We start from the raw sequence: 20,023 nt of genomic DNA on the forward strand, positions 1-20,023 counted from the left end.
GGATTATGGCTGCGTACAGCAGATCCGGTGTACTATAGGAGGAAGAAAGGATTTATATCTTTATGGGGACCCTGCCTACCATTGTACAGAGGGTATTCTAGCCCCATATACTTGCCCTCGTGGTCATCGATATCTTCCGCAAAAGCAGAAGCAGTTTAAAAAGGCTCTATCATCTGTAAGAATTGCAGTAGAGAACACCTTTGGGTTAACACAACAGTTATGGACGTATACAGCATTTGACAAGGGGTTACAGTCACAATCGCAGCCTGTAGCTGCTCACTTTAAAGCTGCAATACCTATTATTCGTGGTAATTTGATCGGGACAAGGTTTCTAGTAGCACCACCAACAGTAGAGGAGTATCTTTGTTATAATAGCTAGCTACAATTAGTATTGATGCTTCACCGGATAGGCCCATGAAGCGCTTGCTCAAGTAACGATATCATCGTTGACTGGCCTTTTTTGATTTCTTCCTGGCCTTCCTGAAGCTCCCAGATCTGGTAATCAACTTGCTGAAATTGCAACTCAATACTACTGTTACGACGGAACAAGAAGGCTGGCCAACTACAGGACAGGAAGGAGGGAGGTCGCATGAGACCGGCCCTGGTACCTGGAGGGGCAGCGGGGATTAGTAGTTCCGAAAGTATCACGTGACGGACTCGCAGGATGATGAGAAGAGTCCTAAGAGTCCAGGACTCCGAGGACTCGAGTGAGTTCCCAGGAGTCCACTAGGCACGTGATGGACTCGCAGGATGATGAGAAGAGTCCTAAGAGTCCAGGACTCCGAGGACTCAAGTGAGTTCCCAAGAGTCCACTAGGCACGACGCCACTATATAAGTAGATAGTATTTCCTTAGATAGGAGCTTCGTGCTCAACTCAATACAGTATTTGTTATATACTAGTAACGTGTTACTTGAAGCCTTTGTGTCTGATCCCCTGCCTCCTCTGATAAGTAAACCTTTACGCAAGAGAACCTCTGTGTCTTCTATCGTTTAGAAGTCAGCGTTACACTTTGAGCACCACTTCTACGAGGTACCGGCTTACACACAAAGCAACATGTCTGTCGTCAGTTCGAAGGGGAAAACCCCCACCACGCCAACTTCGTCTCAGAGGTCTAAGCCTGAGAATGAAGAGATGCCCGATGCACCCACCGTCAACGAACTCAAGGAAACTCTACGCGTCAAGTTGCCCGACACTTACTCCGGCAACCGAAAGGAACTTGAGGTGTTTTTGCTACAGGTCGAACTGTACCAGCACTTCAATGATGAGAAGTTTCCCACCCAGGAGAGCTATGCCCTGTGGACTGCGTCCTACCTTAGGGGGGAAGCCCTGCGATGGATCGAACCATTCCTCAAGGACTATTTCAAATATGAAAGTACCAATGGAAGCATGACAACTACGCAGACTATGTTTGGCAGCTGGAATGGATTCTGTAAGGAAATCCGACGCATGTTCGGAGACATCGATGAGATTAAGACCGCAGAAGACCATCTGTTTGCACTTAAGCAGACTGGCAGCGCCCTCACATACTCCACAGAATTCCAGAGATACGGCAATCAGACAGGATGGGACGCCAGCGCACTCATCAGCCACTACCGACGTGGGCTGAAGAGCCATATACGTATGGAACTTGCCCGTTTGGAACAACAACCAACGGACATGGTAGCGCTAATCGAACATACGGTCCGAATCGACAATCGACTATACGAATTCCAGAAGGAACGTCGGACCTATGACAAGCCCAAGAAAAGTTACCCCTACCGGGGAAACGAGGGCAGACGACGGGATCAACACCCGCGAGACAACCGTTGGTCGGACCCAATGGAACTCGATGCCACGTTCAAACCTGGACGACCCCGTGACCCTAAGAAAGACAGACAATTCAAGGAACGACTCTGTTTTAACTGCGACAAGCCAGGCCACATGGCCCGAGACTGCAGACAGCCAAAGAAAGGGAACGGCGGACGCAAAGTCGGCAAACAACTCAATGCCACCGGACAGGACAGTTGAACGCAACGTTTGTGAGCAAACAAGACTGGGGAATAAACGGCGAAAGCACCCCAGAAGACGAGAGCTCAGATGAAGGGTCGGAGGCGGAATCGTTCACCGTCTCGGAACAGGAGACCTTCGATGAACTCGCACCTACGGAACCAATGAGTCCACGGTGCAAGAACGTAGTAAGACGCATGGCAAAACACGCCCACGCGAAGATTAGGGCCGAACGAGACAAGCCCAATGGCCAGAGGAAAATCCCCATGCTTAAAGACCTCTACGGGAACCTGTTACAGGAACTTCCGTTAAAATGCAAGGTGGACGACTGCAAGGATGACCTCTGGAGATACTACGACCAACTAACGAATACCCGCAGGCTGCTTGGCACGTCCCAAGACGTAGCTAAGTTGGAAGCCCAAGAAGCGGAAGAACTGGAGAAGGATGTCGAGCATATGGCTAAACTGAAGTATATGAAAAGCGTCAAAATTTACTACCAGGACCGCAGGAGAGCCCTGAAGAAGTACGACGAGAAAGCCAGAGATATGCTCCGACGGGAAAATGCGAGACCCACTCCACGCATCGAAAGGAGAGCCATGGAGCAACTAGACACGTTCTCCACGCCTCCGAGGGAAGATAGTGCATGGGTGAGAGGACAGCGGGAACTATCAATGACAGACGCAACAGAGACTGATCATCCCTGGCACGCGTATGTCTACTGGGAGTATTGCAGCGAAGATGATTGCAAGCTCCACTGGAAAAAGAAACACCAGAATCAGTTGTTTCCCCGATCCTCGCCCAGGATACACTTCAGAGACGCAGAGCAAGTTCACGCCCTCAGGCGAAGCCAGTCTGAAGGAGACTTGCCTATCAAAAGCGAACAGGTATACAAGAAATACCCACATCTGCTAGACGAAGCAGAAGAGCGAGGGAAACGATCTCCCCAAGGACCACCATTGGAAGCGGATGAATACTATCCTTCCTCGGATGAGTCAAAAAACTAGGAGTCCTCGACGGTAGGCCACCGGCGAGCGACATGAAGAGGCCTAGTACAGACCAGCTATGCGCCACGACGGGCAGCATGCAACTATATGTGGTCGCTAAGATACAACAGCGACACCTCCGAGCAATGATTGACTCAGGAGCGACGGGCAACTTTATGACAAAGAAAGTAGCAGACACGCAAGGTTTCAAGACGCAATTGAAAACCGAACCATACCCGTTAATGGTCGTAGATGGAGAGCCCATCTCGACTAATGAAGGAATGGTGACCCACGAAACGGTCCCATTGGAAATGGTCATGCTACACGGGCACAAGGAAACGATTCAGTTTGACATCGTGCACATGGACAACCATGCGTGCATCCTTGGTATGCCATGGCTCAAGAAACACAACCCCCAGATCGACTGGTGGAACGAGAAAGTTGTGATGAGCCAGTGCGCGTGTGAACAACGGACGGACACGCGACAACGGGAGAAACCCTCCCAGGGCCGGAAGGAGTTATGTGCAACCTCCGAGCTCGATGACCTAGCCCAGGCATCCTCACCGACGAGTATACCGGTGGAGTACAAGGAATACGAGCGATTATTCCAGGAAGGCCCTAAGAACGAGGCGCTTCCTAAGCACCAACCATGGGATCACGAGATACCTTTGGAGAAAGACAAGAGTCCACCGTTCGGACCAATATATCAGCTATCGGAAAAGGAGCTGAAGGTACTTAAGGAGTACATCGATGATAACCTAGCGAAAGGATTCATCAGACCATCCACATCACCAGCAGGAAGTCCGGTGCTTTTCGTACCAAAGAAAGACGGCTCCCTACGGTTATGTGTGGACTATCGAGCGTTGAACAACATCACAATCAAGGACAGGTATGCCCTGCCGTTAATCAACGAACTACACGATAGATTTCAAGGAGCAAAGATCTTCAGTAAGCTAGATCTGCGAGGAGCATACAACCTGATCCGAATCAAGGCTGGGGAAGAGTGGAAAACAGCATTCCGCACCCGCTATGGCCTATTCGAGTATCAAGTCATGCCCTTTGGGCTAACAAACGCACCCGCATCTATGCAATGACTGATGAATGATGCTTTGCACGAATACTTAGACATCTTTACCATTGTCTACTTAGACGATGTCCTGGTGTATTCAGCAACCAAGGAGGAGCATGTCAAGCATGTCAAACTCGTCCTGAAAAAACTAAAGGAGTACAGCTTACTCCTCAAACCAGAGAAGTGCGAGTTCCATAAAAACCAAGTCGAATTCTTGGGTTACATTATTGGAACGCACGGCATCAAGATGGACCAAGCAAAAGTAACGGCAGTGTTGGAATGGCCAACACCGACCACGGTCAAGGAAGTGCAAGCCTTCCTAGGCTTCGCCAACTTCTACCGAAGATTCATCTCGGGATATTCCAAGGTAGCTCAACCACTCACGGAGCTTACCAGAAAGGATCTCGAATTCAAATGGACGGACAAGGCAGAGGCTGCTTTCCAGGAACTTAAGACGAAGTTCACGGAAGCACCTATCCTTGCTACATTTGACCCTGCAAAGAAGATCATCCTCGAAACGGACTCTTCTGACTTCGCAATTGGAGCATGTCTGAATCAACCAGACGAGAACGGTAAGTTCAAACCAATCGCGTACTACTCTAGGAAACTGTCACCCGCGGAACTCAATTACGACATCCACGACAAGGAGCTACTGGCTATTGTCGTTGCCTTTGAGCAGTGGCGAGTATATCTTGAGGGATCCACCTACCCTGTGCAGGTATGGACGGATCACAAGAACCTCATATACTTCACCACGACCAAGGTTTTAAACCGCAGACAAGTCCGCTGGGCAGAAACCCTCGCAGCCTACAACTTCACGATAACCTATCGCAAGGGCTCCGAGAATGCAAGAGCAGACGCTCTCAGCAGACGGACCGACTACGCCGGCCCAAAGGAAGAAAGACCTAGAGCAATTCTGAAGAAAACAGATGCAGGAATACAGTACAACGAGTTACTAGCGACGATCTCAGTCATCGAAGATACAGAACTCGAGGAAAGACTCAAGAAAGCTTACGCAACAGACGAATGCGCCAAGCGAGTCTTGTCCAAAGTCGAAGGTGACTTCACCATCGACGAACAAGGATTGATTCGATACAAAGGCTTAGTGTATGTCCCAAGTCAAATGAGACGCCCGCTGGTGCAAGAACAACACTCGTTACCAGCACACGGTCATCAGGGAGTAACACGAACCTTCGAACGAATCACTTGACACTACTACTTCCCAGGTATGAGGAAGCAGGTAGAGACAGTGGTAAGAGAGTGCGACATTTGCAGCAAGTCAAAATCCAATAGGCATCTGCCATACGGACAACTCAAGTCGACACCAGTACCAAAAGGAGCGTGGAAATCAATAGCTTTGGACTTCATCGTCAAGCTTCCACCCTCCAAGGACCCGTTAACAGGAATAGAATACGACTCTATCCTCGTCATCACGGAAAGACTCACGAAATATGGGAAGTTTATACCATATCTAGAAGCTAGCGACGCCGAGGCGCTCGCATATACCTTCATTCGAGTCATATTAGCCGATCATGGGATGCCAGAAGAAATCATCTCAGATAGAGACAAGCTCTTTACTTCGAAATTCTGGAAATCATTGATGGCGCTACTGGGAACAAATCATAAGCTATCAACAGCTTTTCATCCCCAGACAGACGGCCAAACAGAAAGATTAAATCAGACCCTTGAACAGTACCTGCGAAGCTATGTCAATCATCAACAGGATAACTGGGTTCAGATCTTACCCATCGCACAGTTTGCATATAACAGCGCGATGACAGAAGCAACGAAAGTCTCACCGTTCTTTGCCAATTATGGCTACCAGCCAGAAGCATATAGGCAACCAAGACCGGATGAATCACGAGCTGAACAAGCCCTGATCGTGGTGGAACAACTGAAATCGTTCCACGAACAACTTGCGACGGACATCCAATTCTTAAATGAACGATCCGCCGCATACGCAAACAAGAAGCGCAGTATGGAACCTGCCTTCAAGGAGGGGGATAAAGTATACCTACTCCGGAAACATATCAAAACGAAACGACCAAGCACAAAGTTGGACTTCAAGAAATTGGGACCATTCAAAATATTGAACAAAGTCAGCTCAGTTAATTACAGACTGCAGCTACCCAGGAAGTCTAGACTACACCCGGTATTTCATGTCTCACTACTGGAACCAGCAAGAGGAAATACCCCAATTGCGACCGACACCGAACTCCAACCCGAGAATGAGATAATCGAATATGAGGTCGAAGCGATCCTAGACAGAAGGTTAGTAGGACGTCGAGAAGAGTTTTTGATAAAATGGGAAAATTACGAACCTACGGATAATTCGTGGGAACCAACAAGGAACATCAGCAAAGAACTGCTGGAGGAATATCGACGCCGCCATCCGCCAGCCATTGATCCCAAGATGCAGGGGAGTAGGCCAGTGGATCGGAGGAAGCGAGGGTCCCGGTCACAGACGAGGAGGCAGCGCTAACTGCCTGTTCCTCGGCCTCAACAGCGTCACGCTTCTCAGCAGCCACACGTTCGGCCTCCTCTGCCGCATCAAGCTCGTCGAGGGTTTTCAAACCTCGCCGGAGCATATCTTTACCACGGGTTCGGATGAGGCGTTTCTGCTTCCGCAGACGAAGTAACTTCGAAAGGGTTTCTTCCTCTTCGCGATCCAGGCGATCCTCCTCCCGTTCGAGCTTCACCCAGTCGGGATGCTCAGGACCCATACAGTCACACTTTTCTTTCAAGTTGCGACGAACGCACTCGGCGCACCGCCGTGAATCATTTGGAGACGACACGCAAGTAATGTTTCGCCTCACGCAGTTCGAGCAAGAATCCATTTCGGGTAGTTCGTATCCGTGGTTCTTTATTCGACGGACAAAATCGTTACGTTCCTGGAGTTTGCGGGCAGTGTCAGTAGGCATGTTGCATGTTGAAGGACTCGCTGAGGAGCAGCAGAGTCCCGGGGACATGGACGTACTTATAGGATTCGAGACGAATGCCCAGGGGAAGGGAGCGAGTGTTACGACGGAACAAGAAGGCTGGCCAACTACAGGACAGGAAGGAGGGAGGTCGCATGAGACCGGCCCTGGTACCTGGAGGGGCAGCGGGGATTAGTAGTTCCGAAAGTATCACGTGACGGACTCGCAGGATGATGAGAAGAGTCCTAAGAGTCCAGGACTCCGAGGACTCGAGTGAGTTCCCAGGAGTCCACTAGGCACGTGATGGACTCGCAGGATGATGAGAAGAGTCCTAAGAGTCCAGGACTCCGAGGACTCAAGTGAGTTCCCAAGAGTCCACTAGGCACGACGCCACTATATAAGTAGATAGTATTTCCTTAGATAGGAGCTTCGTGCTCAACTCAATACAGTATTTGTTATATACTAGTAACGTGTTACTTGAAGCCTTTGTGTCTGATCCCCTGCCTCCTCTGATAAGTAAACCTTTACGCAAGAGAACCTCTGTGTCTTCTATCGTTTAGAAGTCAGCGTTACAACTACTCGTATTAAGTCCTCCGTTCTCACTTTTCTGCTGTCTATCCTGCCGGTCTATATTACCTTGAGTATATCAGGCTTTTAAAAGCTCAACTAATGACTCAATACTAGTCGACGTCCGGTCTTCACCCTGTATATTCAAACGCTCGTCTAGGATCATTTAATTATAGGAAGGGGAAGATATTCGCAGGCGCTTCTTGCGGCTTCTTCCTTGACTGACTGACTGGCCACGAGCGAAAGAAGTGCTTTGATAAACTGGTGTTGAGGTTTCAAAAGGAGGCTAGTTGATAGAGCTGATGTCCTCACAGTTATCACTTTGTAGCTCTTCGTCATCGTCTACGTCAAAGCCTGAGAGCTCCCGTGCTCTTTGGCCAATAGACTTATCACGACTTTTTGGAGGATTCCTCTGGTATTTCCTCTTTGCCGCAAGGGCTACAGAGAGTGAGTCCCGGATATCCTGCGCCCGCTGTGACAAAGCGAGAACAGTATTTGCTGCCTCACTTCACTCCTTATTAAGTCGCTCCTCCTCACCAACAACATCAATCCAGTTATCAATCTGGACAGTCAATTCACTCCAGAAGACTCGAATTCGATACTGGCTTAAAAGGATGATGCCATTCTCCAATTACAAAAACTGATCCAGAGCAACGAGCAACAAATCACAGAGCAACAAACAATTCAGAAATATCTTGAAAAGCAAACCCAACAAGCTCTGAAGAATGAACCAGGACACCACTCTCACAGTCGACTGTCAGCTCGGATTCCAAACCCTCCAATCCCCACAGATGGGATAGAGCCAGCATTTGAAGACTGGGTTGTGAAAATTCGCCTCAAGCTCGAAGCCAACATGTATCATTTCCAACACAGACTTTTACAAATGAGCTACATTCAGAGTCGACTGGGAGGACTGGCAGTTCGACATGTCAATCCAAGGCTTCGACCAAACTCTACAAACAAATTGCAGACAGCAGAAGAAATTCTTGAACTTTTGGAAAAAGTCTTCAGTGATCCCGATCGAATGAGTAACTAGCTTGTCTATTGTAGCTCTGGGTGACTGTATGTCTTTATTCCAACCATCTGTAGACACCACCTGTTGTCCACGGTCCCCCTCCCTCCAGACTTTTAATCAGCACGAGTACTCAGAACATGGCACTTGCAATATCACCAAACAAGTACCACATATCAACTTGTTTATATCCCTCAAGCTATCTAATCTTCCTCCGAATTAATCTTCCAACCACATAAAAAACTCTCATTCATTTACAAACGCCAAATATATCCCTAGTTGGCACGTACATCACGTACGGATTATCCAACAACAAGCCTCCCTGTACCCTATCCAAGACACCCCAAACAAAAGTGTCGCCCAAATACTCTCAAGTAAAGTTCCAGATAATTTCATAATCCACCAGCTCAGGGCCAGTCCATTTTTCACCATAAGCATTCGTCCTCTTCCCCGCGAAGAAGTCGTTGTGTGCACGCCTCAACACGTCGAACCATGATGACGGCTGGGGCGGAGTCAACCACTATTGCTCGTTAGTCTTCAGTCGTCTTCAGTCCTAAAGCCCTTTCATCCCCCGACAAGTTATTATGCTTACCTGGTTATGAACATGATACGCAAACGCCCCCCGGAAGAAGTGTTCCAGCGTCCGATTCGTCGGCGGATAATTGTCCTCCCAAATCCTATACTCCGTCTCGGCAAGCTTCTTCCTATCAAACTCCTTCACCGTCCCCAGCCCCTCCTTCTTCACGCCCTTCAGCACTCTACCCCCCACACTCTGTCCCTCAGCTCCATACTTCAGAATCTCCTCTGCCTTCGGCCCCTCATAGCCCTCCCACTCGTCATCGTGCGGAAACGCGTTCGGCTCTCCCTTAAATACGGCACTGTAATCGCGTAGACACGGCACGGGACAAGGTTTGTCGCCTTCGTAGTTCCACCATATGGGGTCGAAGAAGGAGGTCTCGAGCATCTTGAGCTCGGAGTTCTTCTTGTCTTTCACGGCCATGAGTCCGATTACCTGGGGGTGGAAGTTCATCCCCATTCGCACGCCTCCGCGGAGGAAGTACGAGCTTAGGCTTGTATTCGCGCCTAGGGATAGGACGGCAGTGTTGTAGTCTTCGGGGTGGGGGTATTGGCCCCAGCGCTCGGCGAAGGCGTCGTTGGGGTTGATAAGTAGGGGTCTCATGTCGCGGAGGAGGGTGATGTCGACGTCGAAGTATGCACCGCCGTAGAGATGAAGCACAACGAATCGGACTGCATCCGATACGGCCACGGGAAGCGAAGTCTTCTGGTTCTCGGTAAGGACGAGCCATTCTTGACCCTCGGCGTCCCGCACCAGCCCATCCGCAAGGGCCACCTCGCCCGCGGCATTTGGCATGCCCGGATTGGTGTAGTAGATCCCGCCATCCGCGTAGTCCACCTTCGGGAGTGGTATCCTCGATGGGAATTTCCACTCCTTCAGGACCAAATCGCCTCGCTTGATCAACGACAGAAGGCGCTCGAAGATAGGGTCACGAGTCATCATCTGCGCAATCGCGTACGGGTCCTTGTCGGAATCGATCCAGACCCACAAACGCGAACAGGGTAGGTTCTGGGTGTACAGGTAGGACTTGACGAAGAGCTCGAAGCGCCATGTTGCCGGCCCCGACCAGTACGCGTGATGCGGTATGATGGGGCCGTGGCAGCTTCCCAGGGACTTTTTCGAAGCTTCTTTTGCTTTAGGGTATTTCGCCAGTGTGTTTCCTTTTCCGTCCGCATTGAGGTATGGTGCGTTCCTTGGAGATTTTGCGCTCGCCCTCTCCGGTTCCTCAGGGAGATAAAAGTAATCCTTCTCTCCCGTAACAAGATAGTGAAAGCAGTCCTTCCTATCAAACATCTTATCCAGCTTCTCATACGACCCCCTACACGTCTCCACCAACTTCGCAATATCCGCCACGGTATCAACATCCGGTCTGGCCTCCAAATAATCGTCCTTGTACTCGATATTGCTCACAGGTCTATTAAACCAATTCGCATGCGGATTGATCTTCCCCAGCTTCAGCGTCACCGGCGGCTGCCCCGGCGAAAATATCACCCCCTTCGACTCCTCCTTCGGCTCCCCAGTCTTCAGGCGATGCTTAATCACATACTCGGCCGACGCAGCACGGCCCGTCTGCACAATCTCGACTATGGTGTATAATGACGTATACACGAGCGCCGCAACGAGCAGGTTCCGCAGCAGCGCGAAGAAGCCCTTCGCAAACGTGAAATCGGCCATGGCGCCCCGTCGTCGTTATAGTATGTTGTCGCCCAATGCGCGAGGGCTTCGTCGTTGGGTTTGGCTACCCCACTTTTCGTGGTAGAGGGTCGTGGGGGGAGGGAAGCTGATGACGTCTAGGCTGGGGGTTGTGCCATGTAGGAGCGCCTTTTGCCTGTCTGCTGCTGTTCGTGGATGGTGAGGAGGAAGACTTTCAGTCACGGAAGGTCGGAGGGTGCGAAGCATGCAACTTCAAAACCATCCCCCGTGGCCAAGGTGCTTGGGTGGAAGAGCAGATGTCAAAAGGTCCGCGCTAACCCTTGCTTCCGGAATGATTCTCCGCGGGCGCTTCCAAACGCGCGCTGGCGATAAATGACAGACGATATAGTCGATAGATCGAATCCCCAATGTAGCAAGGCCGCAAGCAGCAATAGATGTCGTATAATGAGAGAGGGAGGTTTGCCAGCGCAAGGCTGACAATGTTGAGGACTCGGGAGCTGGTTGACTGAGGGTTCGCTTTAGCCGCTTTAGGCAAGGTTTACGGTTCTCTAGTGCTGTGCCGCCCCATGTGTAAATGCAGGGGTCCACACGACGGCTGGTGGCAGTATTATCACATATCGCGTCGACAAAACGGCGACGGCGATGCTGCTGCGGACGGCTGCATACAAGAATTTGATATTTGCCTCTGCGAAACCAACAATGCTGAGGATATTATGGACGCGCCAAGGATACCGCCTCAGCAGGCCCGCGAGCCGCTGGATATTCAAAAACAACTACTCAGTCCTCCACGAGCCAGTATTTGAACGCGTAGACGTGCCCTGTGGCGTCAGTACTCACATCACCATAAAGTACCCTCCCCCCCAAAATCCAAATAAACAACCCCTCTAACACCCCCCACAGAATCCACAACCCCCCGGCCTCCCCATCCTCCCCCCTCCCAATCCTCCTCTACATAACCACCACCCCGCCTTCCTCCCCCCCTCCCTCCCCCCCCCTCCCCCTCCTCTCCCAAGCACACACCACAATTCACATCTGCCCCCCTCCTTCCCCATTCCCGCAACCCCTCCACAAACTGCTGTACGCATGGACGCATATCTTCTCTCTCTTGCGCCCTAAGCAGACACGGGTTTATACACAACCTGTCCCCCGCTACCCGCCGATAGCTATTTATGGCTCTTCAACCGGCGGCAGCGGCGGAGGCACAGGAGGTTCTCTCGCCACAGCCCTCGCGCTCACCTCAGTTCTGACAGTGCGGAAAGTGGGAAGGTATCCCTCCGCGTTAGTAACAACAGATTCCATCTTCGACTTCTCGCCCCTCGCTATCGCCTCATTGCACCCCGACGCTGGTATGTCCTCACTCAATACCCTCAAAACCAGGGAACTCTTCTCCTCACCACCTTCAACGCTCGATCCGCTTGCGTCACCCCTCCTCCTCTTTCGCGGCTCAGCGTTTCACACGACCGCCTTCCCACGGTCTTGGTCCCCAAGCCTAACACTGCCGGGGGTGATTGATGTGGACTCGGACTCAGACTTTCAGGACTCGATGAGTGAGCTGGACTCAGACTACGACTTTTCGGACTCACCAACCTCACCCAATTCCCCAACCTCAGCACTTCCACCTTCCTCACCACACCCCGACCCCGACACACCAATAGACCTCAACCCCACCCGTCCCCAAAAACGGAGCTACCTCAAGTTCCCCCCCGCACACTCCGGGTTGCGGCTTCCGATGTGCAACTTCCAAATCTCGCACCCGCTTCCTTCACCACCACCATCTAAATCCAGCAAGTCCGCCAGTTCCAAATCCGCAGCGGTACCGCACCCAGACGAACCGCTAGAGGTGGTACAAGCGGAGTTGATGGCGGCGGCGGTGAATCGGTCGGTGAGGATGGGGTATGATACGCCACTTTCTCGGCGGGGAGATGAGGGGGGGGGTGGGGATAAGAGGGCTGTTGTTAGGGAATTGGAGGGGGAGGGCGAGGTGGAGGAGAGGGGAGCGGTTGGGGCGAGGGAGTGGTTGAGGGATACCATGGATTGGCGGTGAGTATGTTGTTTTCTCGGTTTGGGGTTTAGGTCATTGGCGTTAGATGGGATGCGATAGGAGGTTTGGGCGGGGATAGTGGGTGAGATGAGATGCACAATGTGCTATATAAATAGACATATAAACGACTACCTACAAGAACGGCTCAGCCATGCATATCTTGCTGGTCTCGCCTCGTCCGTGGCTGTGGGGAGGGGTGGGGGTGCTGATAGCTGCGAAATGACTGCGAGGATAAATGTAAAGCGACAAGTGAGAATAAATAAATAAGCGGTGACGGCAAGAATCAAGGTAAAACGACAGCAAGAATAAATCCAAATCGACAACAATAAACCCAACCCCACCACCCCTCCTCACATCCACTCACAACCCTCCCTTCCCGTCCGATGTAATCCCACATACGGTCGAATCCTCCTCCTCCTTCCTCTCCTGCCGGGCTCTGTGCACGATCCCGCGGTACGCAATGAGCTGTTAGGGAGGGAGGCATTCTCATCCTTAGCTCTTTGCGGCGTGATGGAATAGTGTTCCTAGGATCTCGGATTTAATTGGAAACGAACGAGATGTAGTTGGAAATGGTGAGGTAGGAAGAGGAGAGAGGGGAGGTGCAAAAAAATATACCAATGGGGTCTTGCCCGAGATCGAATCGGGGACCTCTCGCAAACATTGCTGTAGGGTGGACCCTAAGCGAGAATCATACCACTAGACCACAAGACCCTTTCTATGATCGTCAGGGGTGGTGATTGGCACAGTCATCAATCAAAACTATCACCAAAAATCACAGCTTACACAACACAACACACACGGACGGTCACCACAAAAAAAAAAAAAAAAAAAAAAACACCTTGTCAAAAACACACTTTCTCTACTCCTATCCTGTCCTAATCCCCCAGTTAGTCCATATCCATCCATGTATCCATCGCTAGAATCGCACTCTCAAAAAAACCCTTAAAAAATCTCTCCGTCTCTCATTCATTTACAAAGAGTTAAGTTAGTGTAGTAGTGTGTGCACCAGGTGCAGTTCGTTCATGATATCCATCTCCCCTTTCTTTCTCCTCTTTCCTTCTCTCTATTCTCCCTCATTCACTCACTGCCTATACCCCCCTCCCCCACCACCACCACCTCCGCCACCATAAGCATTATAACCCCCACCAGGCTCCGTCATATTCCTCTCCGGCGGCGGTCTCGCATACTGCTGCTGCTGTCCCACCCCCGCGGACGCACTACGCACCGGCTGCGCATACGACCCCGTCGGCGGCGCGACCCCCATCCCCATCCTCCCCTGCTGCTGCTGTGAGGCATACATATTCCCATTACTGCGATCCGAGGTATCAAACGCCGGTGTGCGTCTCCCCACCGAGCTCTCAATCGACCCTTGGCTGGGTGTCGAGCGTCCGTAGCGGGTTTGTCCGTTCTGTCCCGCTAGTGAGGGTCCAGGACGGGCGTACCCGTCGCCAGCGCCGCGGATGCTTGCGATGGACGGCACGTAGTGACTCGACGGCGTATCACTTCGTGGTGGTGCGACGATGGTAGGTGCATCGAAACTCGGCAACGTCGGTTCATCGTCCATCGCAATGCCACTCCCATGCGTAGCTCTCGTTGGTGAGGCGGTGGAGTACGGGTCATACGAGTCGTGATTCTGACTCTGCTGGTTGTTGCGCTGAGGAGCGTACGGGTCCTGCGACAGTGCCGATGGGGCGGGGGTGTAGTTTTGCCCCGGGCGAGAGGTATAGGAGAGTGGTGAGTCGGTGCGGGTTATGGGTGTGTTGTTGCCCATTGAGCGGTCCATGGGGGAGGCGATGCGGGCGAGTGGTGTGTTACCACCCATTGACCTATCCATTGGGGATCCGACGCGGTCGAAGGGTGTATTGTTGCCCATAGACCTATCCATAGGAGACGCAACGCGGTCAAAGGGCGTCATGTTGCGGCTGGGGGGGTTATACGAGTTATACGAGTCCTCCGTCATCTGTCGTGCAGGTGGTCCAAATCCTCCTCCATTCCCATTACCCATTCCACTCCCATACGAATCCTGCGTCCCCTGCCTCTTCAGCGGCGCCGGTCCACTCCTCAACTGCTGCGGCACCCTCTGCTGCTGCGCCCAACTGCTCCCCTGACTCGCATTCGTCCCTCCCGTCATCGTCCGCTGCGGTGCCGGGAACGGCACCCCATTGCTCCCCTCCTGACCCGGCATCGGCGGCGCGGGCGACCCAGAGCGGCTATACCCCATACCAGCCGCATTAGCGACGAGGCTAGACGACGCGCCGTAGCTGCTTGCTGATGTAGCGGTGTTGAGGCGCGATGGGACGGGCCGCTTTTGGTCCATGTTGCTGAGCTCGAAGTCTGGGAGCTTGGGCTGCAGGGAGGAGGGCGTGCCGGGGCGGGAGGTGTACATGGGGAGGGTTGTTGTGGTGTCGTTGCGGTTGAGCATGGGCATGGTGGGCAGCTTGTCGTCTTTGGTGTCGAAGAGGGTGGGTAGGGTGGCTTGGCGGCCGAGGGTGGGCTTTTCGCCGTTCTTGAAGGCTTTTTGGTTGCCCTTGATGCGCTTGCGTTCCTCGTCTTCGATGGCCTTGTTGATCTTGACGCTGACGATCTTTTGGAGTCGACCGTTAATCTTACGCTCGCAGTAGCCGGATAAGCCGCCGTCGCCGTTGGGGATGTAGTGCCAGAGGAAGAGGAGGTAGAAGAGCATGGCGAGCAGTAGGCTTAGGGCGGCAAAGACCCAGATGACGAGGGTGAAGACCATACCAGACAGGACGACAGCCTGTTTCTTGTCCTGGTCGGCCAGGATACCAAAGTTCTTGAAGAACTGCAGAATCGAGGTCGCAGCGTCCTTGTTCTTGGGGTCGAGCTCAGCAATGTACACAGATCTCAGCGTCAGGGCATTGATGACCTGCCTAGGTCCTGAGCAGAAGATGACGCGGATCCACGACTGGAAGGAGAAGTAGGTGAACAGCGCCACGTACTCGGCACCCTTCTTACTCTTCGTCAGCTCCGAGAAGACCAAGAAGCGCTTCCAGCCACGACCTTGGCCAAAGACGCGAATAGCCTGCAGTCGGACAGCCAGGGAATCGAGGTAACTCTCAGCCACGGCGCCGCGCCTGATGATCAGATGGGCTCGGATGTGCTCGTAGATGACATTGACCCACGACGCAATGATGCATCCGGCAAAGATCCATTTCGAGATGTCTAGCTTGATGACCGGTTCGATGCTGGTGAACTTGTTTAAGGCGATGAGGTTGTAGGCAGTGAAGGTATCGACGCCGTAGACGGCAACGGAGATGACCAGTGATAACCACAGATATCCATATGCTAGGTATTCGAAAAATGACGATGACTTGAAATCCTGGAGACTCTGTATATACCAGTTAGCATGGACACATAGCAACAATTGAGAGGGGACAACTCACGATGAAATCCCACTTCTCCTCCAGCTTAATATCCTTCGCCTTTTTGCGTGCGCACAACATCTTGAATTATGTTCAAAGATTGAAATATCTGGACCAGCCAGAAAGTAAAAATGGGGTATTGAAAATCAAAAGGAGCGATTGACTCGAATGAATGAATGTGCAGCGGGTATCTTGATTCCCGCCGGGGGGGTTTTCGTCGTTGGACGAAGTGGTGGTGCCGACTTCAAGTCAACAATCTGGTCTATCTACAACAAGCGACGAGTCGGTCACAGCACAGAGGTCATCCGCCTGCGGGTCCGACTTGTGCGAGAATAGTGATCCTCGGTGGGATCAAGAGAGTTGTATAGATTCGCTGAACGAGCGTCGTGACAGGAAAATGGGTATGTCCGGGGGAAGCGTCGTCGTGCTGGGGAGGGATCGGGAAAGCCGCGTCTACTGGCGAGGACGCATGGGAGTGAGCCGTCCGTCTCGTTGTTGTTGCAACTGTGGGCGGGTATGAGGAAAGGGAGAGGCGAGATGAGATGGCCAAGTAGTGGTCGCTGGGCGGTTTGTTGGGGCGGTGGGTGATGAGGTCGTTTGATCGAGGTCGTCTTTTTGAGGACTTTGCAGGAGATAGATATAAGCACGAGCGGGGGGATGTGAAAGAGCGACGATATGGGATGAAGGAATGAATGAGGGTATTTTCTCGCTTTGTTTTGGAGCCAGTGGATTCGCAAAAAGGCAGTGAATGAATGATTGTTGCTTGGTATTGTGGTTTGGTAGAAGAAGGGACGACAATGAGGCGTGTCAATGGGGTGTGGATGGGGTACAGGGACAGGGGCAGATACAGGGACAGGGATAGGGATAGGGATAGGGATAGGGACAGGCACAGGCACACAGGCACAGGCACACACAGGCACAGGCACAATGGTAACAGTACATAAATGGGTGTCTGAGGAGTGAATTTTAGTGGGTTTAGTGAACTTTAGCGGACGTGTGGGTGTGAGTAGACGCAGTGGATGCAGATTGACAGGCTGGCGTTGGATTATGCACAATGTAGCTGATCAATCAGGAGAAGTAACTCCCAGCGCTTGGAGGTATGGCGGGGTACATTTGTGTACATCTGATATGTGACGTACAACTTTTCTTCTCTCCCCTGCCACCCCCCAGCCACCACCAGCCACCACCACCAGCCACCCTCCCCCCGTTCCTCCATACAAAAAAGCCGCTCCCTCTAACCCAAACAACCCTTACCCTCAAACCCCTCTCCACTAGCCCCCGATAGCCCCTTCTCCATCCACCCCCACCACACCTCGCCCCACCAGCCCCCCTGAAACACCCCTCTCCACTCCCAGCAAATCAGCGCCAATAAGCACCCCCACCGCCTTGCCATCGTGAAACGTCCACCTCTTCCCCTTGCTGGCCAACCAGCCCTGGTTTGGCGGGGATAAAGATAGACAAGCGCTGAGTGCACATCATCCTGTGATGCGGATAGGCGATTAGAGGACTGGAAGGCTGGCTGCTGACGTCGACGCGCTGTGATGGTGCCGAGCGCGTCTGTTCTGTTATGTCTTCACATGAGACGAGTCGGGAAGTTATCGATGCGACGCAGTAAATTGGAGTCGAGTTGAAATTAGGTCACGTGGTTATAAGGTGACCTGGGTTTTGATCATCACGTGCGATATTGCCCTGCATCTACATATCAAAACTATTGAAACTCGATAAAAGTGAGTGGTAGGTAATTCCGAGACATGTTAAGCAGAGTCTCGGACAACTAGATGGCAAAGATAGCCATCCACCGCTACATTGGATATAATGGAGCCGACCATGCCATTCCCACACACCTTTGTATATATGTATGTATGTCGACCATTCCATCTTCCAACAAGTGATAAAATGAGAAAGTGTCGCTCGGGAGCAAGACTACATTTTGGCAACTGCGAATGAAGCTTATGAAACCTATGCGCATACTTGAGTAGAGCTGAGTACCATCGTGTCGCGAGTGTTCGCGAGTACAATGGCAACGTTCTTTGCGCAGTTGGAGGGGACTTCTGGGATAGACATGCGCCACCGCCAACACCAGCATGCACGCTACCTTTGAGGCTGCACAGCGATTTACCACAACAATATATATATAACGTGGTTTATCAGTACGTTGGACATATCAGTACCTCGGACACTTTTCATTGGCATTCTACTTTGAATATCAATAAATCAACCATAACATATTAAATTAACTATAACTAAGCGGAATCAGATGAACTAGACATATCTATAGCTTCTTGACAAGTTCGCGCATTATGACCAGCTTTTCCACAGATCCCACAGCATCGCCTAGACGGTTGCCCCTCCTTGCGACTACCCCCAACCGCACGTACGTCGCGTCGTACCTGCTCATCCACATCCTTCTGTGTGATAATAGCCTGTGCATCCTCTACTATAAGTGCACCTCCTTCACGGACACGAGCCATTTTAGCCCTGCGGCGTTTGCTAAGGGCTTCGTTGGCTGCTCGAAGGGTACGTACCTCAGCAGACAGAAGGGTGTTCTCATGTGCTAGTCGCTCCGTACCCTTTGCCAATGCAATAACTGTCCCGAAGAGTGGAGTTGGCGAGCTTCCTTGGTGACGGGCAATTCGATTTCGAACGAGGGTTGTTTGTGAAAGAGCTTCAGTTGGGTTGGAAGGGGTCTGGGAGACCCAAGGGTTGGTGTTGGCAGTAGAGGGTCTAGAGGGAGTTGGAGTCCGTAACCTCACGTCAAGCTTTGAAAGCACTGCTTGCGGGTCGAAAGGCACTAAGCCAGCTCCACGGAACCCGGACTGGGCGTTTTGGGCTGTCATGGATTCCAGATATGCTGCTCTAAAGGCAAGAAAGAACTCGACCTTGGTAATGTGGTTGATATGAGCCTTAATGAAGGTCTCAATCTGCCGACCATATGCCCGCTTCAACACACTAAAGCACCCGACATCAAGTGGCTGAGTTAAATGAGACGAGTGGGGAGGTAGTCCAAGAGTTATAATGTTGTGTGCCTTGCAGTACTCTTGGAACTCGGCCGATTCATGACTCTCGTGCCCGTCTAACACCAGCATTCGATATGGACCCCTTGCACGAACAGCAGTATGTTTGTCGAAGTGTTTCAACCATTCTAGACCCGTCTCATTGTTTGTCCATCCATTGCTTGTCGGTTTAACAACCCAGTTGTGTGGAAGGCCGCCGTCTGTATACCAATTTGCAAGATGATTCTTGCCTTTAACTACCAAAAATGGAGGAATACTCCAGCCGTCACTGTTGATACAAGCAATCGCTGTAGCCCATTCCCGATTCCCTGGCTGAACTGCCTTACCTCTGCCAAGTCGATCTGCACGGGTAACAACCATTGCAGGGCAAATCACACCCATCATAAACCCAGTTTCGTCAAAGTTATAGAAGTCGCAGTCCAAAACACCATATTTTGCCCTCATATTTTCCACTAGTCGAAACCACGCGCCAATTAGTTCAGGATCTTCGCACAAGGCCCTTTGGAAGTCGTAAACGCGATTAAAACGCGTCTTTAATTCTGGACGTCGTTGTACAAATCGGTGGGCCCAGAGCTTCCCGACGCGCCTCCCTCCACGCGATTCGAGTATAAAATTTGCCATATCTTCTACACCAGCAAGCCGGGGTGCAAATCCTCTTGAATCCATATCAAGTATATTCCGAATAACCACCTCCTCTTCTAGTATAGTTAATTTCATCATTGCAGGCCGGCGTTCGTAGACAGTAGTTCGGCCGTTCATTCTGTCGCAGAGTGTAGAATGAGGTACTTCATAGAGCTTAGCAGCCTTCCGACGACTTAGATT

General features: G+C 51.6%; 3 protein-coding genes across 3 annotated transcripts; 1 reads left to right on the plus strand and 2 right to left on the minus strand.

Moving 5' to 3' along the window:
• Positions 1-8,572: 8,572 nt before the first annotated feature.
• On the minus strand, positions 8,573-11,229 carry VC83_01425 (uncharacterized protein). Its single transcript, XM_024465104.1, has 2 exons — positions 9,129-11,229; positions 8,573-9,056 (listed from the first exon to the last, which is right to left on the minus strand). Exons 1-2 carry the CDS (start codon positions 10,785-10,787, stop codon positions 8,907-8,909), a joined length of 1,809 nt encoding a protein of 602 aa, XP_024327299.1. The 5' UTR covers positions 10,788-11,229; the 3' UTR covers positions 8,573-8,906.
• A 103-nt stretch (positions 11,230-11,332) lies between these two features.
• VC83_01426 (uncharacterized protein) lies at positions 11,333-13,618 on the plus strand (the record flags this gene model as incomplete). The annotated part of the gene is made up of 2 exons (XM_024465105.1): positions 11,333-11,561; positions 11,930-13,618. 2 exons carry the CDS (start codon positions 11,333-11,335, stop codon positions 12,808-12,810), a joined length of 1,110 nt encoding a protein of 369 aa, XP_024327300.1. The 3' UTR covers positions 12,811-13,618.
• On the minus strand, positions 13,619-16,956 carry VC83_01428 (uncharacterized protein). The gene is made up of 2 exons (XM_024465106.1): positions 16,209-16,956; positions 13,619-16,153 (listed from the first exon to the last, which is right to left on the minus strand). The coding sequence occupies exons 1-2, from the start codon at positions 16,266-16,268 to the stop codon at positions 13,889-13,891; spliced, it is 2,325 nt and encodes a 774-aa protein (XP_024327164.1). The 5' UTR covers positions 16,269-16,956; the 3' UTR covers positions 13,619-13,888.
• Positions 16,957-20,023: the final 3,067 nt, after the last annotated feature.

The sequence above is a fragment of the Pseudogymnoascus destructans genome (genome assembly GCF_001641265.1).
Source record: "Pseudogymnoascus destructans isolate 20631-21 unplaced genomic scaffold scaffold_3, whole genome shotgun sequence".
Taxonomy (NCBI): Eukaryota; Fungi; Ascomycota; class Leotiomycetes; order Thelebolales; family Thelebolaceae; genus Pseudogymnoascus; species Pseudogymnoascus destructans.